Source organism: Bombus huntii, chromosome 9, assembly GCF_024542735.1.
Source record: "Bombus huntii isolate Logan2020A chromosome 9, iyBomHunt1.1, whole genome shotgun sequence".
In the NCBI taxonomy this organism is placed as follows: Eukaryota; Metazoa; Arthropoda; class Insecta; order Hymenoptera; family Apidae; genus Bombus; species Bombus huntii.
Window position 1 is genome coordinate 4,055,449 of NC_066246.1, and position 26,882 is coordinate 4,082,330.

General features: G+C 32.2%; 8 protein-coding genes across 13 annotated transcripts; 3 read left to right on the top strand and 5 right to left on the bottom strand.

The window, feature by feature from the left end:
• Positions 1-240: 240 nt before the first annotated feature.
• LOC126869625 (cytochrome b-c1 complex subunit 9) lies at positions 241-1,040 on the bottom strand. Its single transcript, XM_050626446.1, has 2 exons — positions 759-1,040; positions 241-386 (listed from the first exon to the last, which is right to left on the bottom strand). Exons 1-2 carry the CDS (start codon positions 885-887, stop codon positions 345-347), a joined length of 171 nt encoding a protein of 56 aa, XP_050482403.1. The 5' UTR covers positions 888-1,040; the 3' UTR covers positions 241-344.
• Positions 1,041-1,369: 329 nt separating this feature from the next.
• LOC126869592 (inosine-5'-monophosphate dehydrogenase 1b-like) lies at positions 1,370-6,628 on the bottom strand. Of its 3 annotated transcripts, none has more exons than XM_050626381.1 (3): positions 4,564-6,628; positions 3,940-4,075; positions 1,370-3,882 (listed from the first exon to the last, which is right to left on the bottom strand). In XM_050626381.1, the coding sequence occupies exons 1-3, from the start codon at positions 4,894-4,896 to the stop codon at positions 2,831-2,833; spliced, it is 1,521 nt and encodes a 506-aa protein (XP_050482338.1). In that variant the 5' UTR covers positions 4,897-6,628; the 3' UTR covers positions 1,370-2,830. The 3 variants fall into 3 exon arrangements, with proteins under 3 accessions (XP_050482338.1, XP_050482339.1, XP_050482337.1); XM_050626382.1 differs by adding an exon at positions 4,335-4,477 and having other exon boundaries at positions 1,370-4,075; positions 4,564-4,711; XM_050626380.1 differs by having other exon boundaries at positions 1,370-4,075.
• A 196-nt stretch (positions 6,629-6,824) lies between these two features.
• LOC126869600 (TBC1 domain family member 20) lies at positions 6,825-9,545 on the top strand. 2 transcript variants are annotated; one of them, XM_050626396.1, is made up of 6 exons: positions 6,825-7,444; positions 7,514-7,633; positions 7,844-8,087; positions 8,208-8,411; positions 8,510-8,729; positions 8,803-9,545. In XM_050626396.1, the coding sequence occupies exons 1-6, from the start codon at positions 7,177-7,179 to the stop codon at positions 9,106-9,108; spliced, it is 1,362 nt and encodes a 453-aa protein (XP_050482353.1). In that variant the 5' UTR covers positions 6,825-7,176; the 3' UTR covers positions 9,109-9,545. The 2 variants fall into 2 exon arrangements, with proteins under 2 accessions (XP_050482353.1, XP_050482352.1); XM_050626395.1 differs by having other exon boundaries at positions 6,825-7,633.
• Positions 9,546-9,668: 123 nt separating this feature from the next.
• LOC126869606 (phospholipase A2 group XV-like) lies at positions 9,669-12,648 on the bottom strand. The gene is made up of 7 exons (XM_050626402.1): positions 11,918-12,648; positions 11,694-11,836; positions 11,376-11,610; positions 11,045-11,272; positions 10,800-10,971; positions 10,569-10,691; positions 9,669-10,488 (listed from the first exon to the last, which is right to left on the bottom strand). Exons 1-7 carry the CDS (start codon positions 12,018-12,020, stop codon positions 10,269-10,271), a joined length of 1,224 nt encoding a protein of 407 aa, XP_050482359.1. The 5' UTR covers positions 12,021-12,648; the 3' UTR covers positions 9,669-10,268.
• Positions 12,649-12,717: 69 nt separating this feature from the next.
• Positions 12,718-15,821, top strand: LOC126869594 (integrator complex subunit 14). Of its 2 annotated transcripts, XM_050626385.1 has the most exons (7): positions 12,718-13,601; positions 13,720-13,977; positions 14,048-14,372; positions 14,444-14,655; positions 14,717-14,971; positions 15,041-15,370; positions 15,443-15,821. In XM_050626385.1, exons 2-7 carry the CDS (start codon positions 13,801-13,803, stop codon positions 15,668-15,670), a joined length of 1,527 nt encoding a protein of 508 aa, XP_050482342.1. In that variant the 5' UTR covers positions 12,718-13,601; positions 13,720-13,800; the 3' UTR covers positions 15,671-15,821. The 2 variants fall into 2 exon arrangements, with proteins under 2 accessions (XP_050482342.1, XP_050482341.1); XM_050626384.1 differs by having other exon boundaries at positions 12,718-13,977.
• Positions 15,687-16,881, bottom strand: LOC126869620 (pyroglutamyl-peptidase 1). The gene is made up of 2 exons (XM_050626439.1): positions 16,295-16,881; positions 15,687-16,219 (listed from the first exon to the last, which is right to left on the bottom strand). Exons 1-2 carry the CDS (start codon positions 16,511-16,513, stop codon positions 15,830-15,832), a joined length of 609 nt encoding a protein of 202 aa, XP_050482396.1. The 5' UTR covers positions 16,514-16,881; the 3' UTR covers positions 15,687-15,829.
• A 6-nt stretch (positions 16,882-16,887) lies between these two features.
• LOC126869593 (suppressor of cytokine signaling 5) lies at positions 16,888-19,519 on the top strand. The gene is made up of 6 exons (XM_050626383.1): positions 16,888-17,218; positions 17,429-18,025; positions 18,122-18,435; positions 18,502-18,741; positions 18,833-19,099; positions 19,190-19,519. The coding sequence occupies exons 2-6, from the start codon at positions 17,587-17,589 to the stop codon at positions 19,478-19,480; spliced, it is 1,551 nt and encodes a 516-aa protein (XP_050482340.1). The 5' UTR covers positions 16,888-17,218; positions 17,429-17,586; the 3' UTR covers positions 19,481-19,519.
• Positions 19,520-19,671: 152 nt separating this feature from the next.
• Positions 19,672-26,734, bottom strand: LOC126869622 (bis(5'-nucleosyl)-tetraphosphatase [asymmetrical]). 2 transcript variants are annotated; one of them, XM_050626442.1, is made up of 3 exons: positions 22,130-26,734; positions 21,077-21,980; positions 19,672-19,833 (listed from the first exon to the last, which is right to left on the bottom strand). In XM_050626442.1, the coding sequence occupies exons 1-2, from the start codon at positions 22,236-22,238 to the stop codon at positions 21,664-21,666; spliced, it is 426 nt and encodes a 141-aa protein (XP_050482399.1). In that variant the 5' UTR covers positions 22,239-26,734; the 3' UTR covers positions 19,672-19,833; positions 21,077-21,663. The 2 variants fall into 2 exon arrangements, with proteins under 2 accessions (XP_050482399.1, XP_050482398.1); XM_050626441.1 differs by lacking the exon at positions 19,672-19,833 and adding an exon at positions 20,645-20,912.
• Positions 26,735-26,882: the final 148 nt, after the last annotated feature.

Below are 26,882 nucleotides of genomic sequence, written 5' to 3' on the forward strand. Positions count from 1 at the left end.
CGCTTTGCTACAGTCTACAACTGAGAGTGTGACGAAAACTGAACACACCAGTCTTATTTTATTGACGGTCAGTGATGATTTGTTTCGTAAGGAGTGGGGTAATCGGTATCCCCCTCTCCCCTGTCTCTCATCGACGCTCAAAGTTTTGGGTACAGGTGTTTCGTTTTCGTTACGCTCACATTTTTTAACATGCAAACTTACACTACCGTGGTATAGGAAATATCGTTTCTATAAGCAATATAAATTAATATATTTTATTCGAATTGCTCTTTATTTATACAATAGCATACCTATATGATATACACAAACATACACATCTAACATAACATAATTAACACTTTTCATTACTGTTCTTCATATTGTCGTTTAATATGTTTCCACAGTTTCTGAAACAAAAATTATAGATCATGTTGTTTGACTCTTATTTTCTTTTCTTTTTTTTTTATTTTAAGTCTAATATACCTGTTATGTAATGCTTTTTATAGGATTACTAAAATTGCATTCAACTTATGTAAATGAAATATTGATTTATATTACTTTACATAGCTTTATTCATACAATTTACAATAGCATACGATATATTATTGAATGCTTTATCAAAAACATAAAATTAAATGGGATTGAGCATGAGATTTATTATACAATGAGAAATAACTAGATCGAACTAGTACTATTTTAATCAATTTGTTATACAAAAAAATCAATATATTTTTAAAGTATACAATATTTCTTACTTGTATTTGTATATTTATACATACCCCCTCATTCAGCCTGTCGAATATTGTATCACCAATCATATCAAATCCCCGTTCGAAGAAAAAGGTGGCTGCTAGAATGCTCAATGTGAATGTAGAAGATCTTTTAAAAAGGTTATATATAAAAGCCATTATCTTGACTTCGATAACTTTTTTTTTGAACAAAATTATTAATTTTACAAGCTCCTCTTATTATCGACCGCAAACAGCAGCACTCTTTATATACTATTCTTATTACTCTAATACAACAGTCGAAATGACGTAAATGATCGTTAGGTTATGTCACAAACCATATATAATACAGATCTATCGTTCAATGAAAATTTTTATCGTATATTTCATGTAGATGAGCACTTTGTGTCACTTGCAATGTAAATCGGTATTGAGCATAAAATAAAATTACAACCACAGAAAAATCTGTTACAAGTTACAACATTAATAATGATATGAAATTATATAGTACGGGGCGGGCCATCGACATACAATTGTAAATGGGATAGAAAGTGAAGAGTTCTATAAGGGTATTCGATTCGACAACGCGCCAGTCAGACATTTGCCAAACTACGTATTCAAATTATCAAGTACATATGTTGGAATACTTCAAATTGTCAATTAATGACTGAATTATAGTATTAAATTTAAATTCCTCTATCTTTTGATCCGATTCCTTTTCCGCAGTAACAATTATCTATAAAATAATACAAAAAAATCTATTTATCGCGATCTCGAAAGTAATTTAAAACAAAATTTAATATCTACATTTTCTTGTGTTTCTAATGGTAATAATGATACATCTAAGTAAGTAATTCGAAATTCTGTGTAAAACATTTTACGTTACATGAAACCATTGTTTCAAATTTCACACTTTTTCGAGCTTTTGTTTTTGTTTCATTCGCAGAATAAATTTTGAATTATATATAAAAAGAGTGCGATACGTACTTAATGATCTATTTTATTCGATAGAAATATTTATTTAGATTATATGATAATAACTTACACGAGATACATTTAACATTAGTTGCGGCTTTATTTCAAATATACAATTTTGTTATAACAACCTGTGTAAAATTTGCAGCTAATAATAATAAAATAGTTTATATTGTATGTCTTTAATTCGTATATTTTGAATTATAAAATTATCTTACAATTAACTTAAGTACTTGGATTTAGGTCTTTCCTTTTGAGAGATAGCTTATATTAAATCAGAGTCATAAAAATATATTTTGATAAATTATATTAAAATACCTGATAAAGTATAACATTGTAATGTAATGGATTCTTTTCTATCGCGTTACGATAGAAATGAATAATCAGCTAATAAACAATTAAGCCAATTAAATTACTTTCAAATAGTATCCCCATAGTTTGGCATTTAAATCTTGAATCTTTTTCTTGCTGCATTGTAGATTTTTAAGGATATTATGTACTTTTCAGATACTTTCTTAATTTTTTTTATTAAAATATTAATGTGATTTCATAAGAATCCCAAACAGTGTACATTTTAATGATTTAAATCAAGTGCACAGGATGTAGTAAACAAAGAATGCAGCAAGAAAAAAATATTACAACAATGTATAGTTATAACTTGTTTAATAATTCAGTCATATCTGTAATGTAAATTAGACAGATTAATCTACTTAAAGGATGGCACGTACGTATATACACATAGTAATAAATTGAGTTATCACAGAAATGTGAGAAAATTTATCATGTAAATTACTATATTTATAGGATTTTAAAAAAATTAATTATCAGTAACTTTCTTCTTCCCATGTATCGTTCAATTTTTCTTACACATGTATATGTATTAGATACATATTTGTATCTCATAAGTACATTATAAAAAAAGGTTCTTAAATTATTTTCATTATATATAAAATGATAGTGAAATAAATTTCACTTGTCTATCATTAAAAAACAATTTGTTTCATATATCTTTGTATAGTTATGTTTAGGTACAAGCAAATATATGAGTTCATATAATTCAGGATATAATTTGTTAAAATTGACAAGTTATATCCAATTAAATGCAGGTACTCCTCTTTTTGTAAGGTGCTCATTTAATATTCATCTATTTAAAAAAGTCTCTTTTCATATGAGAAAAGGCTATGAACATTTCCTTCTTGTTGAGCAGAATGTGTTCTTCTTTCGAACTTTAATTCTCCACTATACATCATAGATCTTAAGGTAGATATAGACTTTGCACCGATATCTTGGCATCCATGTTTAATGCCACATATTAGATAGGGTAAAAACTTTAAAACAGTTCCTCTGTCAACTATTGAGCCACTAACACCTTGAGCTATTTTCAACTTGTCCGCCTCATTGTGAAAGTACCTATCCATTACTGAACCTTGTGCATCTTTTCTATTCATAGCTTCTAAGGAGCCCATACCTCTATATTTCTTTAGACGTACACCATCACTAAAGAAATATTCACCAGGTGCCTCTGAGGTACCAGCTAATAAAGATCCCATCATAACTGTGCTGGCACCCAAACTTAAGCTTTTAATAATGTGCCCAATAGATTGAATACCACCATCAGCTATAATAGGTACACCAAATTTCCTTGCATATTCTGCAACTTTATATACAGCAGTTGCTTGAGGTCTTCCCACAGCCATAACTTCTTGAGTAATACAAATAGATCCACAACCCATCCCAACCCTTAAAGCATCAGCTCCAGCTTCTATAAGATTTTTAGCTTGCAAAGTTGTTACAACATTGCCTGCAATTACCTGCAATTCTGGATATTCTGATTTAATGTACTTAATCATATCAATTTGATATTTAGAATTGCCTTGAGAAGAATCCAAAACAATGACATCAACACCAGCTGTAGTAAGATGTTGCAGTCTTTGTTTATCAGCATTGCGTGTACCAATAGCAGCACCAACCAACAATTGTTTATTCTCATCTTTACTAGCATTTGGATAACTACGATTTTTTTTCAAGTCAGTTCTTGCCATTAAAGATACTAATTCCCCTTCCTCATTGACAATTGGGAGTTTTCCTTTTCTAGACTTCTCAAGAATTACATTTGCCTCTTGTAATGTTACACCAGCAGTTGCAGTGATCAGATTCTCTAATTTTGTCATTATTGATTCCAATTTTATGCATTGTTGATCTGTTGTGTTTTTCAAAAAATCAATATCTCTAGATGTTACAATGCCCAATAGTTTACCTCCAACTTTTCCTGTATTTGTAATAGGGACACCAGAAAAACCATATTTGGCTTTCACATTTAGGACATCTTCGACTGTGTGATTGGGTGATAAAACTACTGGATCCCTAATGAAACCATGTTTATATTTCTTGACCTAAAATCATAAAAATTGAAAAAAAGGTTTAGACACATTGGTGTAAAACTGGAATAGCTGAACTTCAGTTCAAGGGTCATAAAATTGTTCTTTTTATTTAAAACATTCAACTTTACAAACGCATAACTTTCGAACCGTTAGACTTTTAAAGTTAAAACTTACATTTTTGGATTTTACGCATCGAAAACTATTCAATGACAAAAAAAGATGTCAATAATTTTATGTCTCTTAAATCGGAGTTAGATTGGAAAATATTTACCGTCGATTTATATGTTGTCATTGAAAACTAATAATGTTATTATTCGAATCGAAAATCGAAAATCGAATCGAATTCGAAAAAGATCATAGATACAGATAGACGAGATGAAACCTGCATTCCATTTATATGAATGGCAAATGTGTCTGTGAGGGAAGTCGTGAGTTACGATAAAAATTTCGCGGTTGTACTAGACAAACGAAAATGTTTAAATTAAAAAGTATATGTATACCTTATATACTTCATTGGCTTGATATTCAGGCGTACAATTATGATGTATTATGCCAATTCCTCCACATAGGGCCATGGCAATAGCCATGTCGGATTCTGTAACTGTATCCATGGGAGATGATACTAGTGGTGCTTTAATCATAATCTTCTTTGTCAATGGCGATAGTAAATCAACCTCATTGGCAGTAAAATCGATATAACCGGGTAAAAGAATAAAATCATTATAGGTGAGACCATCGCCAAGTGCGAATAATTGTGCTGCTGAAAGTCCATCATCTGGTAAGGGTACATCTGCCGGTTTTGTATCACAGTTACCAATCATAGAATCTGCCATTGCTTTTTTTCTTAATCGACGATTATTTGTGTGAATTGGTGTCCTTTCTTGTCGTAGAAGATTATTTGTACTTTAATTAATATTACAACTACCATATGACGAGATGATATATCACGCTTTTGTAACACTGATGTTAAAAATCGCGCGTCTTTCCCACTCCCGCGTGCGTTGAACCGGAGATCTCCAGGCAAAATGACTGAAGTCAACGTGCGCACAGTGCATTTATAGCTTGTAGCAGCTGTAGCTTATGGCGTTACAGTTAACGGCCAGCGTGTTGTTGTTACCAGGTGGAGGGAATAAAGGGAAAGGTTTGAAGGTAGTGGGGGAAAGTAGTACAGTTAGTAACTAGTGACATGTTATTTGTATTGTAGATAAATGAAAGGATAATAACGGTGTCTACTTTAAACCGATCACTTCTTCCTTTGATGCCTGCAATTTTATACAAAATGGGATATGATGTTGTTTACATGAAATTAGGGGGGGTTTAAGTCATCATTTTACTCCTTTCGAAACTTTTTGGGAAATATAAGCCTTTGGATTTTGTGATTTTTGTTCATTTTTGGAAAAATGTGTTGTACGTTCTAATTTATATCTCGGAAATTATTTATCCTATTGAGTAAACTTTCGTTTAAATCGGAAAAATAGCTTTTTCTGAATAAATGTTTATTGTGTTGAAAAATGATGAACAAATTTTTATTTTGCAAATTCCACTTCAAGGTTGCGTTTTTAAAAATTCCGAAAGGTTATTGTCATATTTCTTGAAGTTTTCTCTATACAATAGCTTACAATAGCTAAATCTTGTGTAAGGTAGATGGACCGCGTGGTCCGCTTTATGGTCGGCTGACCGAACCGAACAGATATTAAATTTATTGTTTCAGTGAAATCTACAAAAGATTTTACTACAGGGTCAATACCGTTATTTATACCTGCAACAGAATTTGGCTAATCCACCCTTGGCCAATAACAATACTTTTACAATAATCAAATTTCTACAAGTTCCCTCATTTTATGCTTATTTGTAAAGAAATGTCATTGTATGGTAGGACCCACGAGAAGATGGTGGATTCTTTCCATCAGGGTAGGATAAGAATGGGATAGAAAGAATGGCATGGATAGGATTATAGGATAATTTTATGAGTCAAATGTTTGTTTTTGTCTAAGTCATTCATAGCATGTCATACATGCGCAGAACGAGAACCTTCTTGCATTGTTTGTTACTTTTTTTATATTGAATTTTCAGACGGTTTCTTCTATGCTTTCGGTATATGATTATTGAGACCTGTTTATATGCCCTCTGCCCACTGATATGTATAGTCTAGTATAATATATACTGTTTATACGAGATATGAGATTACCATAAACCAGCTATACCGCAGTTGAAGCAAATTAAAAGAGACTATATATGCCAGCGCCGCTATCGTTCGACTGATGTATTAAGGGAAAATGGCGCAAAGTTCAAAAAGTGGAGTTTATAAGAGACTAAACTAATAATGTAATACAAAAATATATTGTTATATTATGTATGTAATACGATATACGAATAGCAAAATAGTAATACAAATTGCTTGAAATTCAAAAAGGTTAACTACAGCAAATGAAAATAGTGTTACTGAAATACGTATATAAATGTAATATGAGGTAATATGAAGTAATGATTAATGAAGTTCACAGAAAGGGAATAGTGAATTTAAAATATTTCTAACATTTCTCTCGTTTTGTTTATTATTATGGATAAAGAATATGTACTTATACAGTTATATCACATCGTATCTATTAGTGAAATGAGGGCGAAGGGAAATACAGGGAAGTGAAGTACACTGGTCGAACGATAGTGGCGCTACATACTAAAGCCATGATATGTCCAAGATCAAATCGTTTCATGGAATCTTGTATTCATAGAGTACATATCTGGTAACGCTAGTCATAGGCAAGGATTACACATATATGTTATATATACGTAATCTTACTTTATACTAGATCAGTTATGTTAGAAATTAAAAGTACAACATTAAAATGTTAAAAGGATTTTATGAGAACTCAAGCCATGTAATATATCTATTTTATACCTTATCTGTGGTAACATAAAAGCAAGAGAAATGATGAGCCACGTCAGCGTCTGCTCAATTTCAATTAATAAGCAACTTCTCTTAAAAGTGAGTGACGGTGATCAATGCGTGTCATTCTTGACAGATTGTCATTGTTCTGTCAGAAGTTCCGGGAGATCTCTGTAAATTTTTCGTATAATGGCACATCATTTTGAAAAATTTTTGGTATGAATTTATGTCGAATAACATGGAGCCCGAGGAGGACGAAATATCGTTGGATTCCAATGTCCCAGAAACAATTACGGAGATGTCAGATCCTATTGAAAAGCCTAACCTAAAAGTTAGGCGAAGGAATGTAATTGAAACAGTAAATTTTGTATCAAAAGAAGAAACTTCTGATACGAAAAGTGATGTACCTCTTGTAAGAATGTCCGATTCTACGAAGGCATGGTGCGATAATATTATGCCGCAAATACCTGACATCGCAGATTTTAGTTTGTCAGGTAAACAAAACGGAGCGTTAAATCACGAGAACGATAACAGTTTATTAGAACATAATTTTGGTGATACAGAGCCATTGACGAATAGAGAACGGATGAAGATAAGTGTTATTCGAGGAAGCGTCGCCAATCCGAACCTAACATTAGGAGAACTGAAGCTACTGGGTTGCAGCAGTGAGGGTTTAGTTAATGGTATTTTATTGACATGATCATGCATTATTATCAATAAGAAACCTCTACATGAATAATACAATGTAATTTGTTGTTATACCTTTGCTAAATGAAAATTGTATTGTACAAACTTATTTAAGATAGTAAAACATACACTTATATATAGGTTCCTTATTGAAAATAATTTTATATCATGTAATTAAATCTTGTAGTCATAAAGATGATCTATAGATGATATACGAAGAGCTTTGTGGCCAACACTATTGCGGCTCTCGGAAGAAACCACTTTTTCTGTAACTGGACTAGAAACTATACATAGTCATATACCAAATGAGGTCTACCAACAAATATTAAAGGATGTAGCACGCAGTGGCAGCCATATTTCGCAAAATGCTACACAACATGAGATTGATCATTTTCACGAACAGTTAACACAATTAATGTGTTGGGTTCTTCACAAACATTCTATGTTGAAGTTAGTATTATATATACATTTACACATCACATGCAACATTTCCATATTGTTATAATTGTGGGAAAGCTTGCTATAGACATATGTATGTTGATAATACAAAATAAAATAATACGTACTTAGTTATTACCAGGGATATAATGATATAGCAGCAACTGTACTTCTTGTCATGGGCTTAGAAAAAGGTTTGCGTGTACTTGAAAGCATTTCTTTAGAATTCCTTGAAAGATTTATGGAGAAAACAATGGAAAAAGTGAATCAAGAATTATTTTACATATTTGCACTCTTGGAGAGAGTGCATCCCACTTTATTAGAACACTTGGAAAAGTTTGTATAATATAAACATATATTATATATATTTGATAAATACAAATTTTACATGATATTTGTACAGAATTTTAAATTGAATCTATTTTATGTTATAGTGTAGAATTATTTCCGCATTTTGCATTGGCTGAATATACAACATGGTATGCGCACAAGTATGCGGAAAATAGAAAACTGTTACACAGATTATTTGATTACTTTCTTGGCAGTCCCCCACTGATGCCTCTTTATCTAAGTACTGTGATCGTAGCACATAGAGCAACAGAAATTTTTAATACTACGCCTGATATGGGTCACACGCATAAAGTTTTATGTACTGTGAGTAATGTTTAATAAAGTAAAAATGCACTAAAGTCTGTTTATTTTACATAAGAATTATCTTTATTTATAGTTACCGGACGATCTACCTTTTGAAACGCTTCTAGTTGAAGCAAAAAATTTATATCGTGAATATCCACCTGAATCTATAAGTAACGATGTTAGAGAATTCGATCGAAAACGAAAATGTAAAGAACAAGAATGGAAAGCAAAGGCAGAAGCAAGTCGTCAAGAAAGAGAAAAGCAACGTCAACTCAGAATTGTAAAATCAGCGCCAAGAATACCGTATCGTATCAGAAGTTACAAAACGATCACGGTAGTAACTATTTTGGCTCTGGGATTGTATGCCTTTTTAAGATCTTCATCTGGTCTTAACTGACATTAAATGAACATAATCTATTTAGATAATAGATTCATTTCTGTGTCCTTGAAACAAAATTCCATTTTATTTATATGCCATTGGTTTGGTAAATAAAACAAATTGTTGGGCACACAAACATAATGAAATAATGATGTACTATTATAAAATACACGTGATAAGGACCGTTGGTAATCTTATTAATCAGTGATTAAACGAATTTGTTTCTGAATGTGTTATAAGGAACATATTGAGCATTCCTGTGCTGCCTTTATGCTGTGTTCTTTGAAATCGATATGAACATTTTGTGCACATATATTTACAGTGTCAGAAATGTAAACAGATCTTTGAGATTGAAAGGAAGGGCAGAGACAAAGCATACATGTGCTTGCAAAAAAATATATCTGTAATATGTATATTTTGAAACATTAAAAAAGAATTTTTAAACGTGAAAGATATATTTGTTGTTTAGATTATTATCGTATTTTTACGATCTGTGATGCAAGTATGTATATATTCAAATTTGCAAATAAGAATTAACTTAGTATAACAACAAATTAATGGTTACTAATAAAAAAATATAATTTTATAATTTTTTTTATTTCCGTTTATACATTTTCAGTTACATTTCTCTTTGTCGTGTGTGATTTTTATCTGAGACTTATTACAAGAAATATATATTGCTGTAAACAATTTGTACTTTCAAAGGCTTTGTTAAGATTTAAATGTAAACAAATTAAGTTATATTATAAATAGAAAAATCATATAATGTATGTTCTAAATGAATTTGTACCTGAGATATTAAGATAGGAAAAATGTGCTAATAGATTTTTAATATATTACATAGATATTATAATGAAGAATAAAATTTCAAAAGTAATATCAATGTCTAAAAGTATAAAATAAATAAAAGCTATAATATATCTTTGTAACTGTTTAGCCATAGATAAACAAGAGTACAAAGCTGGAGTGTTATTATATTTTTCTAATATTAATATTTACTTAATGGAAAATATACTAATAGTTGTATATATGTACACATAATCAAAAGAGTATTATTTCTAATTGTAATTTCTTATCGTGATCATTATCGTATTTCTACAATTTATTACATCTTCTAATTATTTGATTTGGCAATTACACTGTAAATTATATTTAAAGACACAATTCCTTGAATAATATCATACTTTTAAAAGAATTTTGATATAATTTAATACAGAACTATTGTTAAGAATTTCCATGTGATTTACACCAGGGAAGACTTGAGAATAAACTTTCCGTTTTTGCTTACCCTGCCAATACTTACAACCCTCTAAACTTCTTAAATTTACAGTACCATCACCATCACCAGGAATTAACTGAGGAGTTCCTTCTATTGATATACCAGGCTTATAATATAACCTAGGAATAAGTTATATGTAAACATGTGAGGGAGCTTGTAAATTGCTATTAAACTGATGATAAGGATAGAATTAACATACTTTTCTACTGTATCTATGCCACTTCCATATAAACAATGAACCTCAACCTCTGGAGCAGTAAAATCTAATTGATATTTTTCATTATCTTTCCTAAATTCCCAACCATTTGGAACATTTATATCTCTACAAGATTTAATAAATATCATTTTTAATAACATAAGAAAACTATTGAAATATTATTAATACTAATAATTACATAATTCATTAATTATCGTATATAGTATATCTTACATCAGATAATCTTGTAATGTGAGTAATGTGTAGTTCTTTTGTTCTGACTGTACCAATATTTCTGTGTCTTTCCAGAATAATCTTGATGGTAATAACCATCCTAAGCTAGGACTAGTTATCTGTTCATCTTTCAGAATACTTTGGCGTAAAAGGTATGCGCCTAAATCATCTCCTACAAGAGGGAATTAATAAAAGTATAATTGTTTATATATATAACATGCATACATATTATGCGTACTTCATACCAACTGCAAAGACTTTAAGTGCTTTAACACTGCCACCCCAAACAGCTGAAAGAGTAATCAGACAATTGATGTATTTATCTTTCCACTTCTGAGATTGACGTTGTAAGAATATAAGTGACATTGGTCCACCCATACTGTGTGCTAGTAATGTTACAGGGACTTGATTATTATTGTTATATGTTTCTTCAACCAAATCTTTCAATCTATTGAAAAACATTTCATTTTCATCTAAAAAAGTGATTTTCTCTTTGAATCATGGTAAAATTAAAATATAATGATATCATGTAAGCACAATTATGTAATATATATTTTAATAATGAATTATACATACTAGGTGCTTTTCTAAAATCATAAGGTGCACCACGTAAAGAATGATTTCTGACGTATCCAAGTTGATTCACTAGCATGTTACCAATGTCTTTAAAGTATGCTCCAGGAGAAGCTTTACTTGGATCTAAATATTCAACAACAAATGGATCACCCCAACCTGGTATACGTATATCAACACCATCTTGATTTCTTGTTGTTCTTGTAATATTGTCATAAGTTAATTTCATATTGTCAATCTAGGATGCAGTAGACATAATAAATAAATAATTTGTTATATACTATTAAAAGTATAAGAAATATAAAATATGACAACAATTACCCAGCAGTCTATGATGACTGGTACAAGTAATTCTAAATTTAACCAGATATTAAAATATTCAGTAGAAACTTTCTCACATAAATAATGTACCACTGTGGTTTTGTTGATTTTTGCTTCCACTTGACTGCCACCATCGCCTGGAACTTTTAATACAATAATTATATTAATTTCAATGTTCAAAATAATGCATTACGAAATTACTTCATATAATGAAAAATAATTACCAAGTATAACGGGAGATATTTGTTTATTTCTAGAATGCCACGACTTTACAGATAGAAAGCAAGATAAAGAAATAATCGTGTATATAACAAGATATAAACGCATTTTATGTTAAACTCTTCTACTGATTAGATATGCAATGACATTAAAATTGTACATTTCAATTTATATTGTATAATTGACAACACTATTTGGGATAGCCGTTGATTCAATTACAAACACATACAATAAACAGATCGTTGCACTAACAATGAATTTTTTTCTTTTGGTCACGTAGCTGATAGTACGCAATCAGCTGATGACGCACACATTTGAGATTCACCAATATCGAAAATATCGTACTCAATACGATAGTCGCCGATGAGCATGGAAAACATTCAGCCAAAAATGAGTTCCAAGAATTGTTGCCTCTAGCGGTCAAACGGCTGAACTATACGCACATTTCTCTCTCCAGTGCAATTGGTACTTTTGATGGGAGAAACCTGTGTATACACGACAAGAGGGGAAATTTCCACATCTTGAAAATGACGTCATATTCCAGGAATTTTTCGAAACTGAATTTTCGAGATTTTGACCAGAACTTTGAACTTTATGAAGCGATTTTGAATGAAGAGGATATGATCTTATAGAAGGTGACACTATTTCGATAATTCTTGGAGTTTAGTGTTATCTTTAAATTCCTCTTAAATTTCTTCCTCTTTAAATTCCGCATGTTCTTCGCCATTTTTCGATTTCATTTTTTGAATTTTGGTGGGCTTTTGTGGGATTCGATACTGAGAAGAATAAATAACAAGATTGTAAAATGTTGCAGAATTATTCTGACTTATTGAAACTCTTTCCAAATACATTCTGTATAAGTGGCTTAAAATAAGTAATCTCATTTTTTACTTTCATTGTATTATGTGTTTCCATGAAAATCGTTGCTGCTGGTTGCTGTTGGAGGCTGCAGCTGCTTCTGGTATTATGATTATTGCTCCTGTCCCCAGTATGTTTGTAATCAATAACAAAATGCAATTTACTTTCAATGTTTATGTTTCTTTCTAGGTGCGGTAAAATCACTTTCACACCTTCATGTGCATTTTTAACAATGGCGCCCAACTTTTTACAAGAGTCCCAAACACATAAATTTCATTGATAATAATGTACCGAATCAGTTTATGCTAAAAAATTTCTATTTATAATTTTTCCCGGCAATGGATGTTTTGAAGATTAATCTGACAGGTCTACTTTTGCAGCAACTCCCACCCTATACAGTGCGCACATTTTTTCTTCGGTAGACGGTACGAATGCACTTCCCCTCTCGCCGTGCATACGCATGTGACTCCTACCAAGCACCTGAGAAGAAATATGCGTAGAGTTCGGCTGGTGACCGCTAGAGGTTTTCATTCTTAGTGCGCATATTTTGGTTGACTTTTTTAACATTGCATTGGCGATCTTCCTACTCATCCCTAGTACAATCTGTTATTACATACATCTACTGTAAGATAAATATCATGATAGAAGCTTGTCTTATATCTGACAAAATAAGTTATAAGACAAAAACAATTGCGCAAAATGCAGTATTATCGTAGGACAAATGGTTAAAGTTGAATTGATTGAACAAAAAGATTATAAGATAAGATAAATAATAACATAAAAACACAAAACAGAACAAAATACTGTTGAATGGAAAACGATATTTACGAAGTAATATACGCGCGCGCGCGCGCGTGTGTGTGCGGTGTACACACATACATATATATAGACAACGTTTGAAAGTTCTAACCTAAAATTTTCGAATAATGACTATTACGTTATTTTTTAGCTGATAAATATCGAAAGAAATGCGGATAAATATTGTGTTGATATAAAGGAAATTAAAACTTTTGTTTAGTAATATATAAAGATGCCAACAGTTATAGCACTAGATGTGTCTTTATCAATGAGGCGTCCTATATTAGGAAGCGGATCTGGTGAAAATAATCAAATTGAACAATTAACAAGACATAACTTAGCTGTACATGGCATAAATGCATTATTACATTATTTGCAAGCAAACTCAAAATTAGAATTTGTGGCTTTAGTAAGTCCTTTCTCAATAATAAATAGTTCCTTATTACTTGTATTACTTGTATGTTTTCATTTTACTTTAGGTTGTGTTTTCCTCATTGTACGAAGTTATTTGCCCATTCACTCGTGATTATGATAGCATACGTTCAAAATTACAAAATATCGAAGAATGTGACAAGACTTGTATTGAAACTGCTCTTCATGGTGTTAATAATGTTATTATGGCAGAATGGGGTAATACTACTGCTTGTCAAGTAGTGTTAATCACTGATGGTAATCCTGGAGTAGGACCGATGTCTTTAGGTGATTCTTTGAATTCCTTAAATGTAACAAGAGATGTAAATCCATTTCCACTACCTTTTCCTTATCCAGGAAAATTAAGCGTTATATGCCTTGCATCACAACAAGGTATGTTATAATATGATCATGCAATATTTCAATAGTCTTAAATATGTTAAGTAATTTTAATCTTTTGTCAGATGCTGGTTTACACGCTGGTTTACCACTGTACCAACGTTTAGTTGATCTTGCTGGTGGTGATAGCATAGTATTAGTGCCCGAAGCTCCACTTTCAAAACATTCGGTCACAACTTGTTTTCAAAAATTATCAGAAGCTAATTATGTGTCTTTTCAAGGATATTTGAAGTGTGGAAATTTGGGTTCTCGCATTCTTCTTTCACCAGCACCTATGGTAAATAATAAAATGTAAAGAAAACCTACTTCAGGTTTTAAGCAAAGTTGTTACATTTCAGCCATACACTAAGAAGACAGATTTTGAATTAACATCTGGGTTAATGATATCAAAAACCATAGAAATTTGTGGATTTATATCGGTAGCAGATGTTGGTAGTCCTAGTGCTATATCTAGACATTTAGTGTTACCATTAGCCACAGAAAAGAGTTCAAGCATGCAAGGAATATCTTTAGAAGAAGATTCAGATACGGATGAGAATGGAGATGAAGGAAAAGTACCATCCTTTTGCGTGTTATTACATGGAGCACTAAAGGTAACAAAATTTCAACAAATTCAATATTTTTTAATTATATAGAAATTATAGAATAGATATTTTCTATAGGTTGAAAATATGGTAGCTCTCTGTTTGTTAAACAGTGAATGGTATGGATTTATATATTCATGGGCAGATACAAAAAAAAAGTCAAATTTAATGTTAACAGTATTAGAACCAGGTTTAGATGTTGTGCCTTGGTTAGGTAACTTCAGCAATTTAGGTCCTATTGATGCAGCTAAAGGTACTGCTGTTAGTTTTCCAGTTAGGCCAAATGACAAAAGGAGTTATACTCAAAGTGGACCTTCTTGGATTCGTCAAGGCGGGTTACAGTCAGATATTCAGAAAATTTTAAGGCATGCAAGAAAGTTACCTGAGAAAACTCAAAACTTCTATAAGGTAAAGTAATAAGAGACAACACAAAATTGTTGCGAATATTCTTATTCATAATATTTTTATATTTTTCTGCAGGAGGTGAATCGATTACGTAAAGCTGCATCATCAATGGGATTTATAGAGCTTCTAGAAGCAGTGGCTTGCATTTTAGAACGAGAGTGTACATTATTACCTCCAAATCTTAATCCTGACTGTACAATTCAAATGGGTCATGTAGCTTCATTGATAAGGAAACCAGAGTTTCTAGAGCTTAGATACAATATACCACCAGCACGTACTAGATTTCAACATGGAGGATCGTAGATGAAGTAACAACATATCTGTGACATATATATATATTTATATAAAATAACAATCATTTTTTTACATTAAGAATAAGTTTAGTATTTTAAATAGTGATTTATTAAATACTTTGGAGATACACACATACAATTATAATTTTTATATTACAAAGCTTATTGTCTATTGTTTTTTCATATCCTCGATAATATAATATAAAATTTCATATAAACCTTTTGCACTTTGTACACTTGAATACTGATTGAAATCTGGAACATGAACAAATAGTGTTTTTTTAGGTGCAATCTGTAGAGATTTATAAAATATGTATTCACATAAATATCTTCCTGCATTGTATGAAATACAAGCATTGCATTTTGTTTTGTCTGAACTTTCATTAATTATGTTACAAATTTGTTTGGCATTGATTTTAGTTTCAAAAATTTCAGATTCAATATTACTTTCGTCTGGACATTTGTTAAATATATCTTTTCTTAAGTAACCATTACTATGAGCATGACATTCTATAGTTAAACATCGTGCTTGGCGACTTACTCCTAAATGTAGAACCACCTAACAAAAAAAAGGGAAAATAGAAAGTTGCTATTCGAGTGGTAAGGTGTAACTTGATTACAAATCAAAATTTACTATAGGTTTATACTCTTGCCAAAACTTTGGTACATATTTAGTTACATCTTCATACGAAACTGGAATCTCTTTTACGATTACTTCAACATCCATCAATTCTTTCGAGTTAATGCATAGTTTATTTAATTCTTTTGCAGCTTCCCAGCTAGCGTTAACGATATGATTATCAAATGGACCAAATCCGGTTACTAATACTGTGTACTTTTTATTAATTTCCATTGTTAAATTCAATTATTTCACTTGAAAAAGCACAGTTTCCTTTATTTCAATAATATTCGATTTACACAAAACTTTGCTGTTATCATTTTGTCACAAGTTGATAAGAGTGATCTCATAAAGATCTGTCAATAATGGAAAAAATGCTATTTCACTTACTTAACCATAATGTTCTATCTACATTCATTTATTTGATTTCATTGTAAATTGCATTTTTTTTTATATCAATTTCTAGGATATATGATCAAGAACGTTTATAAACATCAAATGAATATAGCCTTATAAGACATTTGACGTATAATATTATAATTTATTTGTGAATCTAAAATATATTTTCTTTGTCGAATGCGTGAGTCGCTATCTAGTTTGTATCTTACCAATGATGCACAAGAGAGAATCAGTTGGGGAAAATGGCTGACGATACATTAGGTGATGTTTTGACAATTTACTCCTTTCATTACATTAATTGAGAGAGAAGTGTGTTATATTTTAAGATATGTCTTCAATTGTATTGTGAAATACGTACTTTGGTGAAGACTAAAAATATTTGTCGACACACGTGCCTAAATTGAAGAGGGAAATCTTGTCAAAACTTGTCTGGACGTGTTTCAACTAGCTGCCATTAAGAAATGTTCATTATGAACGTCTGAATAATCCTTTTCTATAGCCTTTGTGAAGATATTATGCTATAGGATTTTTATATTGCTGGTAAATATGTATATGTAATTAAAATTCATATCTAAAGTAGATGAAATTTATGTTTGTATTAAATAAGTCTCCTTTTGTTAAAAATTGATGCCATTTTACATTAAAAAGAATAAATAATTGTTTTACAGGGAAATAACAATTACTTGCAATATTTTAAAACTAGATAGTCTTCTATTTTAATTGATTTTGAAATAATATACTTTGTTGTAGATAAACGAGACCTCCTTCGATTGAATCGATTGGCAATTATCTGATATAACAATACAATGATATTGTATAACGTAAAAGTGTTAATAACATTTCTGTAGAGGAGAAATGGAAATGAAATACTTTTGAGGGCAATAAGATGCCTGTCAATCCATTCAATAATGGGACAGCATTTCGCTAGTCTCAGGGAATTTTTTAGAATGGATGGTGAAAGGCAGTCTTCCGAAACATGTACTAATGTTATCCAGCCAACGCAATTAGAAATGATGAATCAAGATGATATAGAAAATTTATTGAATTTAAGTTTGATTCTTCATGAAGAATGCAAGACAGATGGGAGTTTGGATAATGATAATTTAAATTTAGACCTAGATAATCATAATTCTAAATTTGAAACTTTATACAGTCAACCAATCGAGACACAGGATTCAAAAAAGATTTATAATAATGGAAATATTACTAAGGAAATATGTTTTAAGCAACAGGAAGCGTGTTGTAGTAGTTCTGGGGGTAGTAATACTAGTAGTAGTTCTGAAGATAGTCCTATAAATCCTCCTTTAAGAAGATCTTCTAAAACATTATCATTTGGAAAACGAAAAGGTAAAAAATATATTTTTTATCTTTCTCATGTTTATATGTTTGTTGTGGATTTTATTAATTTGTGTTATAAATTGATATGAAATTTAATATTATTAGGTAAACAACGTAATAAGGATCAAAGTCCAGTGTGTACTCATATTTTATCTTCGAAAAAGAAACGAAGTAGCTGGGTATTAAAATTTAACTGTGCTAAGAATAAAAGTTCTAAAAGTACAGATATTATTCCTGGTCAAGGAAATACTAGTTTAGATTGTGTTTGCACTGGTTATAGAAGAACCGAAGAACACCCTATGGGAGCTGGTGTTATATTTAATAGTCGGTCTGCTCCTCAAAGTCCAGTGCTACGACCGCTTCCTCCCAGCCCTGTGATCGACCTTTCAAGATTCAATCCAGAAGAATTTCCTATGGAAGTATGTCTTATTGCATCTGTAATAAACTTGTGTATTAAACTTAGTACTTAATAGTCTGCATTACAGGATTGTGACAAAAGAGCACGACTACAACGTGCACGAGAAATGGAGGAGGGAGTCGAACCTCCTCCGGGTTATAAACCTAATTATCCTTCAGCAATTCAAGTACATCCAAATGGAATAACAGTAGACAGTTTGGCAGCTTTGTTCCAGGCGCATGCCGGTATACAAGCTGCTGCTTTGACAGCGTTATCACAAATCGACTTTACGTTAATTCCAAATATCGAGAGGCCAGCGCATACGCAGGTAGATCGATTAACTTTTACCGGAAAAGAAGGAATAATTGATTTGAATTAGGTTGGTGATTGTTAACCCGTATTTGTATATATTTTCACAGGTTGATTATGTTCATTGTCTTGTGCCAGATCTTAGATCAATTACGGCTTGTTCTTTTTATTGGGGTAAAATGGATCGATACGAAGCTGAACGTTTATTAGAAGGCAAGCAAGAAGGTACATTCTTGTTACGTGACTCGGCCCAGGAAGAATTTATTTTTTCTGTTAGTTTTCGAAAATATGGACGATCTCTGCATGCCCGAATCGAACAATGGAATCATAAATTTAGTTTTGATTCGCACGATCCGGGAGTTTATGCTTCAGAAACGGTATGGAATATAATTGAATTTTTAAAAATATAAGTATAAGAAAAAGTACATGTAAATAGAGGTATACGATGTAATATATACTCTTTCCAGGTGTGCGGTTTGATCGAGCATTATAAGCATCCATCGTGTTCTATGTTCTTTGAACCTATGCTTACAATACCATTTCATCGAAATTTTGCTTTTCCTTTACAACACTTATGTCGAGCAGTAATTACTACACGGACGACATATGATGGTATAAATAAGTTACAATTGCCAAAGACGCTTAAGAGTTATCTCAAGGAGTATCACTACAAGCAAAGAGTACGAGTTAGGCGATTAGATACTGAGAATGATTTACAATCAGATGGAAGATCCATATCATATTTACCTTTAATATAAATCTCTGTATTCATATTTAATAGAGTTTGTCAGGCATTATTTTATTGATTTTGCATTCGCATCTATCACTTTATTACAGTGATATATGTCTTATATATAATAGCAGAATTAATATCACTGCACGGGTATCGATATATATATATAAAAGCTATAATTAATTTTTCGTGAATGTTCTAAAACTGAAAAAGCTATTTCATTTTTTCTGGTAGTATCCGTCCTTTGATTTCACGTTGTAATATATTGCATATTTCCGATTATAATTACATTTGTTCGATGTGTATCTCCATGATCGCAAATATTTCGGATAATTAATTTAAGAGTTTGCAAAAAGGCCGATTTGGAACTACTACTTCCTTGTTTATAATATTACAATGTTAAAGATTAAAATTATGTTTGCAGAACACTTTGCGCTTAATAGAAAGATCACAATACATATTAGCAAACAAATCATACGCATATTCTACATAAAACGAAACATTAGTATAATTGACATAGTAGTTGTCATTTTTCATTTTATCATGATCTCTTACATTTGCATCACAAATACATCTATATGTTAATTGAAAAATAAGAAAAAAGAAAAAAAATAGTACCATGTAAATACATTAAAATAGCAGTTTGAAAAATATTGCATATTATAAGTTTTATGTAATTTAGTATTGAAATCTTTCTTATCGTGTCTTTTTTTAACATTTATTTGTAATTTAATTTAATCGATATTCGTTTGAAGTATAATTTGGTTTATACATTATTTTAATTATGGTTGAAAAGGATTAAAAATATCTGAAATCCAATACCATTGTGGTGCTTTATATCAGCATATACCTGTTGACTTTTATTTTTCGAAAAGTTTGATCTTCTTGCTCTGTCTATTTATATGAAATGCCAGTTGTATTGAAAAACTGTCTGTGTTGATGTTTGCTGTTATTAAATACAGAAAATAGCAAGAATATGTTCTGAATGTATGTAATTATCTTTGACCTTGACAGAGTAATTATCAGCAATCACATTACACTTTGAAAAATGCCAATATTTTATTACGTATAGAGAGAATGAATGCTTAACATTTTACTATACATATAACACACATGGTCTTGGATATATAAAAACGCATTTCTTTATATGATAAATTAAATTAATTTAATTTGTAAAGTAAAACGTTAATTAGATTAATTTAATTTATTAAAATAACGTAACAGATTAATACATAACTTTGAATGTAGAAATTTACTATTGGTTTAACATGCAATATTAGTATAAGTTATAATTTCTTTTTGCTTTAGTCAAAACACAACATAGTATAATTGTGTTACAGTAAACACAGTGAATTAAGACAATATTTCTTTTGAGTGTAATGCGTATTGTATAACAGGCAGCATTATTTTACAATTAAACCAGAAAAAGGAAAAGAACAATATGATCAAAAATATATCTGTATATAATATAGGAATAGCATATTAATTTTCAAATGTTTCATCACGATACTTTGTTAACATTTTTGAAATATATAGACTTACACGTTATAATATCGTGGTCGTGTAAATTTTCACTGATGAAGTTTCGTGTATATTTTTGTGTAGATTTTTAAAAGGATACTAATGAAGTTTCTTTCCCATTCTTCAACCATGTATAACTCCGTAACAAGCATGTATCTAAAGTACCAATACTTTAAGAAAGAAAATAACCTTTGAAGTGGATTAATCATATTTGTTATTATTCACGAGATGCTCCAATCGAAATAATGAGGTTATGTACTAAGAGTTAAAAATAAAAAGAACGTCAAGCGAGACGATGCGTTGATAAGTTGATACCAGTTGATATATAAGATAAGTAAGTAAGTAAGTATATAGATGTGATACGTACCAACATTAAAGCGTGAAGTCTCACGAAAAATCGAATTCGATTACTCGAACAAATGATTAAATTAAAACTATGTTTAAGCCAAATGTTAACAATTCCTTGGGAATCGACAATGAAACGATAGAAACAAATTTCAATACACTATCTTTGATTGGATTATATATATAAGGAAATGTATAAAAAAAAATTTGCGAACACCATGACTACCATTAACTTACAAATGAGATTATGGGGAAGATCTTATACGTATATATATCATTTTGAAAGAAAAGATAACAATTTTAACAATAGCATCAGGATTTGTAGAAACTCTATATTACTATTTAAGAGAGATTTTTTAATATATAATCGTTAAAATTTCTCAATGTATTTTGCATTTCTTTATACTTTGCTATGGAACAAGCTTCTTCCAGTGGAAGCCATTTAAATGCTTGATGTTCGTGTGACAATCGAATTGGTTTCTCAGGATCTAATAATTCTGCTAACCAATAAATGACAATTTTCGGTTTCCCATTTGCTTCGTAATTTTGTTCTTCCTTCACGTTTTCGAAAATATTTAAATCATTAACCAATAAGCCCGCTTCTTCTTCTGTTTCACGTAGCGCGGCTTCCATGTCTGATTCACCAGGATCGACATGACCTGCACACAAAATATAGGAATCTATCACATGCATAGAAACGTAGAAACGGTACCGTTGTTTCATATAGTCCGCAAAAAAGAGATTCGACTCTGTTAAAAGGTTAGGTGCTGAAATAACGAGTAAACGAACAAACGATTATACTACAAACCTTTCGGTGGGGTCCAATGATGCGTGCCGTAAGATACTTGCATTAAAAGATATTCGATTATTCCTTGAACACGTCGAAATACAACGAAACCGCAAGCGCGTGCCGTCATTGTGCGTTCACTTAAAAAATTGTTGCTAGTGTTTATGTTTCATTCAGCCACGGAACAGACAGGCAAGTGGCGACAAAATAGCGACAAGAAAAAGCTCTAATTTAATTATTTATGAAATTAGATTCGAATAGCTCGACGAAAGATGTTATTCTATTTGAAGATTAATGTAATTAAAAGTAAAAGACTAATGTAATTAATGCATTAAAGTAAAAATCGCATGGAATTGTCTATTCGTATCTATCTATCTATCTTAACACACGAATAGATAAAGCTAGAAGAAAAACCAGAAATATCGTGCAAGTATTGTCGGAGAGCATTACAGGATACGTTACGGTACTAGGATTCCATGACGATTCTGAGAAATGTTTGTGAGAAATAGATATTATTCTCTGAGAAATGAAATGTTCTGTTTTGCCTCGAGTCATATATTGTTTAACATTTCTCCTTTTACATCAGTGAACAGGAAACAAGTGTTTTACATATTTTTGTAGAAAGTCGAGGTTTTGGATATTCGTAATGAAAACGCGGATTTATAAATAAAAATAAAGAAATATATATTGACGTGTTTTTCAATTTTGTCTTGAATTTGTTTTCCATTTTGCATTTTTTAGCATTCTTGTTCGAGCGATCGTATCACAGAACATTATGGCATGTTAAAAAATTGTTTAAAAGGATAGAACATTTACCCTGTTGCGCGTGTACAATTTTGAAAGGAATTGGGAAACAATGTGTGTTACCATTTTATTATAAATGTTTCTGCTACATTTTGTTGGCTAAATACCGATCACCAGAAAACACTTAGCAAAGCTGTATGTACGTACCTATCTACAAATTGTTACGTGTATGTCGCATATGTTTGTCCGTGTGTTGTGTAGGTGTGTGTATATATGTGTGCGTGCAGGGCGAAGTGATGTCACTGGATGGATGACGAACCGAACCGAACCGTATCGAATCAAACCAAATCAAATCGAATCGAACCGGATCGGACCGGATCAGATTCGGTATTCGTTTCTCCCTCTATCGTTTTACTACTTACATAATAGAAAAATCACAAAAGCTTTTTGTTTCGCGGTGCGGCGCGATGAGGGTAAACGCGCGACACGAGCGAACCATGCGCTCGCCGTTTCGAATCGCTGCGCTGGTGTGTCATCCGTTCAGCTTTTCCATCTTACGATTTATTTGTCCACTAGTATTCCTCTTAAACTCGAGTTCTTCTTTTTAAGCATCGATCATCAATTTACATATTTATTTGACGAAGCAAGCGAATGGCGAGCGGCGAGCGAGCGAGCGAACGAACGAACGAACGAACGCACGAACGAACGAACGCACGAACGAACGAACGCACGGACGAACGAACGAACGAACGATCGCACGATCGCACGAACGCACGCACGAACGCACGAACGAACGCATGAACGAACGAACGCATGAACGAACGAACGAGCGAACGAACGCACGAACGAACGCACAAACGCACGAACGAACGCACGAACGAACGCACGAACGAATGTGTATTTATTTCGTTACAGTGGAATACCGTTTTCGCGCCTACTTGCATCTTACAGGGATATATCATTAACGCTACCGAAGGATCTTATTTTGTAACATTAATTCATAATTGCTATGGTAAAGATACAGTTTTCTACAGTATCGTGTCTTTTTTGCACAACGACGATTGCATCTGGAATTATACACAGTGCTGTTTCATTGACACGCGTGATCATTGCGAACAGATTCTACATTCTTTTTTTTCCCTTTTTTCGTTTACTACTTCCTTCTCTACTTCTCCGTGTCTGCCATTGCTTCAAACTTCTTCTTTCTCCCTTTTTATCTGTTCCTTTTGTTTTCACGTCCATTTCTTTTCTCTTGTTTTCTTTTCTTTTTTATACGTAAAGGAATCGACAAAGGGAGAGTTTACGGATCGGTAATTCGGACAGCGATTCGACTTGTGTCGCAAGGATCTTCCGTTCGCTGTATTACATATCATTCGTCGAAAATCGTGTCCGACATAGCATAATTATTCGTATCGAGCCTCTCGATATGAATAATATTTCAAAATACGAAGCTTCATCGAAGACTAGTCGAAAGACGATTTGCTTGCAACTTATTTGGGTCATAAAAGGAAAAGATATTGATGAAGTTACACTTAAACGCTATACGCACAGTAGTTAATCGTAGATCGAAAACTGAGTTTTCGCGAATTCGTTCTACGAACGCGAGAACGACATTGTCACAGATCGTTGATAATAATACTTGGTCGTTATCGGTCGTTTCCGGCGACTCGAAAGAACCATGCACCGGAGAAACATGCGCTGAACAATGAAGAGTTTTCATCGAATCGAAAACGAAGATTTTGCTCGACGTTTGGAGGCACGTTCGTGTGGTTTTTTTTTTAACGCGTGTTAGAAACGTGAAAAAATCATTCGAGTTTTGTATTTATTTAAATAAATTAGTCATTGCCTGCTGTGTAATGTAGACGATCAATCTTAGGCAAATATAAAAGGATCGCGCGATTACTCGAGTCTCGAACTTTCTCTCTTTTGTTCTCCTTGCTTTGTTTGCACTATTCTTCTTGTCTTTTCTTCTCTTTCCCTTGCCTCCTCCTCTTCCTCTTTCAGCTCCGCTATTTCTTTCTCTTTTTTTCCTTCCCCTTTTTCGCCGTTTTTTAAATTTCTTATTTGCATTCATAGTGTATGAGGCTTCATTTATTTGGTTAATTTAGTACCTTCGTATATTATATTATGTATATACACCAAGTCTCTCTAGACGCCTCTACATTTACAATAATTCCTAATTTAAGTTCATTCAACCGCGAATACATCTGCGAATAAAAGGTTAAATAGCGTAATAGTATATAGCCAATTACAATACTTAAATATAATCTTACATAGTATCCTTCGTAGAAATAACAGATCTCGTTATCGACGATGTCGTGCGCGCGTGCATATTTGCTAGGTATATCGGAATCGCTTCGGAGCAAAGTACTTACTTGCATCGTTACTCGCGCGAGATATATACGAGTGAATTCGATCAATAATAATCCTTAAGTTACGATAATTAGTAGCTCCTCTTTCTCTATCTTGTTCCGACACGTTTAACATTGTGTCGTAATATTATTGGTACATTATTGATAAAAATAAAAATAAAAATATGTATAATAACAATAATAATGATAATAATAATAATAATAATAATAATAATAATAATAATAATAATAATAATAATAATAATAGTAATAGTAATAATAACGCGTTAATTAATTAATTTGGCTGATGCCTACAATGTTGCATAGTTTTTAAACTTACGATATAGATAAAAAAGTAAGGTGTTGTAAAAATATTTGAAAGGATAAATGGTTGGGCGCGGACGTGTTGATACACTCGCGTAATATTTCGAAATGGTTGAATTTCCATCAACCTTTAACGAATGACAAGTGTGTAAAGATGCTTTTGTTACGAGTAAAAGTCTACGTATTCCTTTACAGATTACTCGAATAGTTTGATCGATTATGTACAAAGAGACCGCTTGTCTTCTTAAGTGCTCTTCACATATAAAACAATTTGAAAAGTGAACGTTGCGAAAAGAAAGACTCACGACGTAGTAGATGTTCTGCACAATGCGCGCTCGATCGAACGTCTCGCTCTAGAACATTCGTTTTTCGCCGAAAAATGCGGTTCTTCATCCCCTTGTTCCCTACCTTGTTCGCAGAGAAGACAGTTTGTCAATTCTATCGATACGCGTCGTTAGGCACAGTTTACATAGAACGTAATATGTTTTTCATTAACAAGTTTCGGCCCTGACGATTTAGCGGCAAGAGAAAAGAAATTCGAGAATAAAGAAAGCTCGAGTGTAATTCTAAAACGGTAGAATGTAACGGAATATAAGATTGGCCTGAGTTACGCAAAACGGCAATTTTTCAGTTTCACCGGAAACAGTGTTGTAACATCGATAAAATAACTCTCAATATATAATACTGTAAACGCGTAGCGTTTCAAGTTCTAACGTGACAGGCCACCGCTCCTGTGTAACGTGTGCATGATCGAGCATGTCTCGAACGATCGATACGACGATGCGTACGATACCCTCGAGGTATCGAGGTTGTCAGGAACTATCCTTTGTATACCAACGAAAAGAACGTCAAAATCGTGTTACCGCGATCGTAGCGTTCGATGATAATTCGACATTTCTCTTCTCCTTTTTCCTTCTTCCTTTCGCCTCGCCTCTTTCCCATTTCCGTGGCCATTGGATTCTTTCGTTCATCGTTGTCCGATCGGCAAAACACTCCATTCTCCTCGCACTCCCAATCTTCCTGTCATCGTATCGGTCCGCGTGCAGTAACGATTTCACGAAGAACCGACTGTTTCATTTCGTTTTGGCACTCGGGAGTATTTGAATACGCGCGCGTTCAACGGTCACGGATCACAGTATCTTCGAGGCTTCCGAGTAAATAGCAGGACGACGACGTAACGCGTTGATAGATCGATGATCGACGATCGGTGATCGATGATCAGTGTGAGAGTTTGATTCGGCCGACGTTACTTTCGTTGTTCGACTGGGACAAAATTCGGGCAATTGTTCAAACGAATATTTCTCGGTTATTGGTTTCGGAACGAGGGTTAGAACCGGATCCAGAACTGGAATCAG

Bases quoted from the DNA above. Each gene is read 5' to 3' on its own strand.
- LOC126869592 (XM_050626380.1), bottom strand. From the start codon at position 4,896: ATGGCAGATTCTATGATTGGTAACTGTGATACAAAACCGGCAGATGTA. The intron at 4,076-4,563 runs GTATACATATAC...TTATGATTTTAG, and splicing joins AAGCCAATGAAGTATATAAG to GTCAAGAAATATAAACATGG.
- LOC126869593 (XM_050626383.1), top strand. From the start codon at position 17,587: ATGGGACAGCATTTCGCTAGTCTCAGGGAATTTTTTAGAATGGATGGT. The intron at 18,742-18,832 runs GTAGATCGATTA...ATATTTTCACAG, and splicing joins AGAGGCCAGCGCATACGCAG to GTTGATTATGTTCATTGTCT. The intron at 19,100-19,189 runs GTATGGAATATA...TACTCTTTCCAG, and splicing joins GAGTTTATGCTTCAGAAACG to GTGTGCGGTTTGATCGAGCA.
- LOC126869620 (XM_050626439.1), bottom strand. From the start codon at position 16,513: ATGGAAATTAATAAAAAGTACACAGTATTAGTAACCGGATTTGGTCCA. The intron at 16,220-16,294 runs GTAAATTTTGAT...TTTTTTTGTTAG, and splicing joins GGCAAGAGTATAAACCTATA to GTGGTTCTACATTTAGGAGT.
- LOC126869594 (XM_050626384.1), top strand. From the start codon at position 13,801: ATGCCAACAGTTATAGCACTAGATGTGTCTTTATCAATGAGGCGTCCT. The intron at 14,656-14,716 runs GTAAATAATAAA...GTTACATTTCAG, and splicing joins TTCTTTCACCAGCACCTATG to CCATACACTAAGAAGACAGA. The intron at 15,371-15,442 runs GTAAAGTAATAA...ATTTTTCTGCAG, and splicing joins AAACTCAAAACTTCTATAAG to GAGGTGAATCGATTACGTAA.
- LOC126869606 (XM_050626402.1), bottom strand. From the start codon at position 12,020: ATGCGTTTATATCTTGTTATATACACGATTATTTCTTTATCTTGCTTT. The intron at 10,972-11,044 runs GTATGAAGTACG...TCCCTCTTGTAG, and splicing joins ACTTAAAGTCTTTGCAGTTG to GAGATGATTTAGGCGCATAC. The intron at 10,489-10,568 runs GTATGTTAATTC...ACTTATTCCTAG, and splicing joins GGCATAGATACAGTAGAAAA to GTTATATTATAAGCCTGGTA.
- LOC126869625 (XM_050626446.1), bottom strand. From the start codon at position 887: ATGGCTTTTATATATAACCTTTTTAAAAGATCTTCTACATTCACATTG. The intron at 387-758 runs GTATGTATAAAT...TTTTTGTTTCAG, and splicing joins TCGACAGGCTGAATGAGGGG to AAACTGTGGAAACATATTAA.
- LOC126869600 (XM_050626395.1), top strand. From the start codon at position 7,177: ATGTCGAATAACATGGAGCCCGAGGAGGACGAAATATCGTTGGATTCC. The intron at 7,634-7,843 runs GTATTTTATTGA...GATGATCTATAG, and splicing joins CAGTGAGGGTTTAGTTAATG to ATGATATACGAAGAGCTTTG. The intron at 8,412-8,509 runs GTTTGTATAATA...TTTATGTTATAG, and splicing joins TTATTAGAACACTTGGAAAA to TGTAGAATTATTTCCGCATT.
- LOC126869622 (XM_050626442.1), bottom strand. From the start codon at position 22,238: ATGACGGCACGCGCTTGCGGTTTCGTTGTATTTCGACGTGTTCAAGGA. The intron at 21,981-22,129 runs GTTTGTAGTATA...TTTTGTGTGCAG, and splicing joins TCATTGGACCCCACCGAAAG to GTCATGTCGATCCTGGTGAA.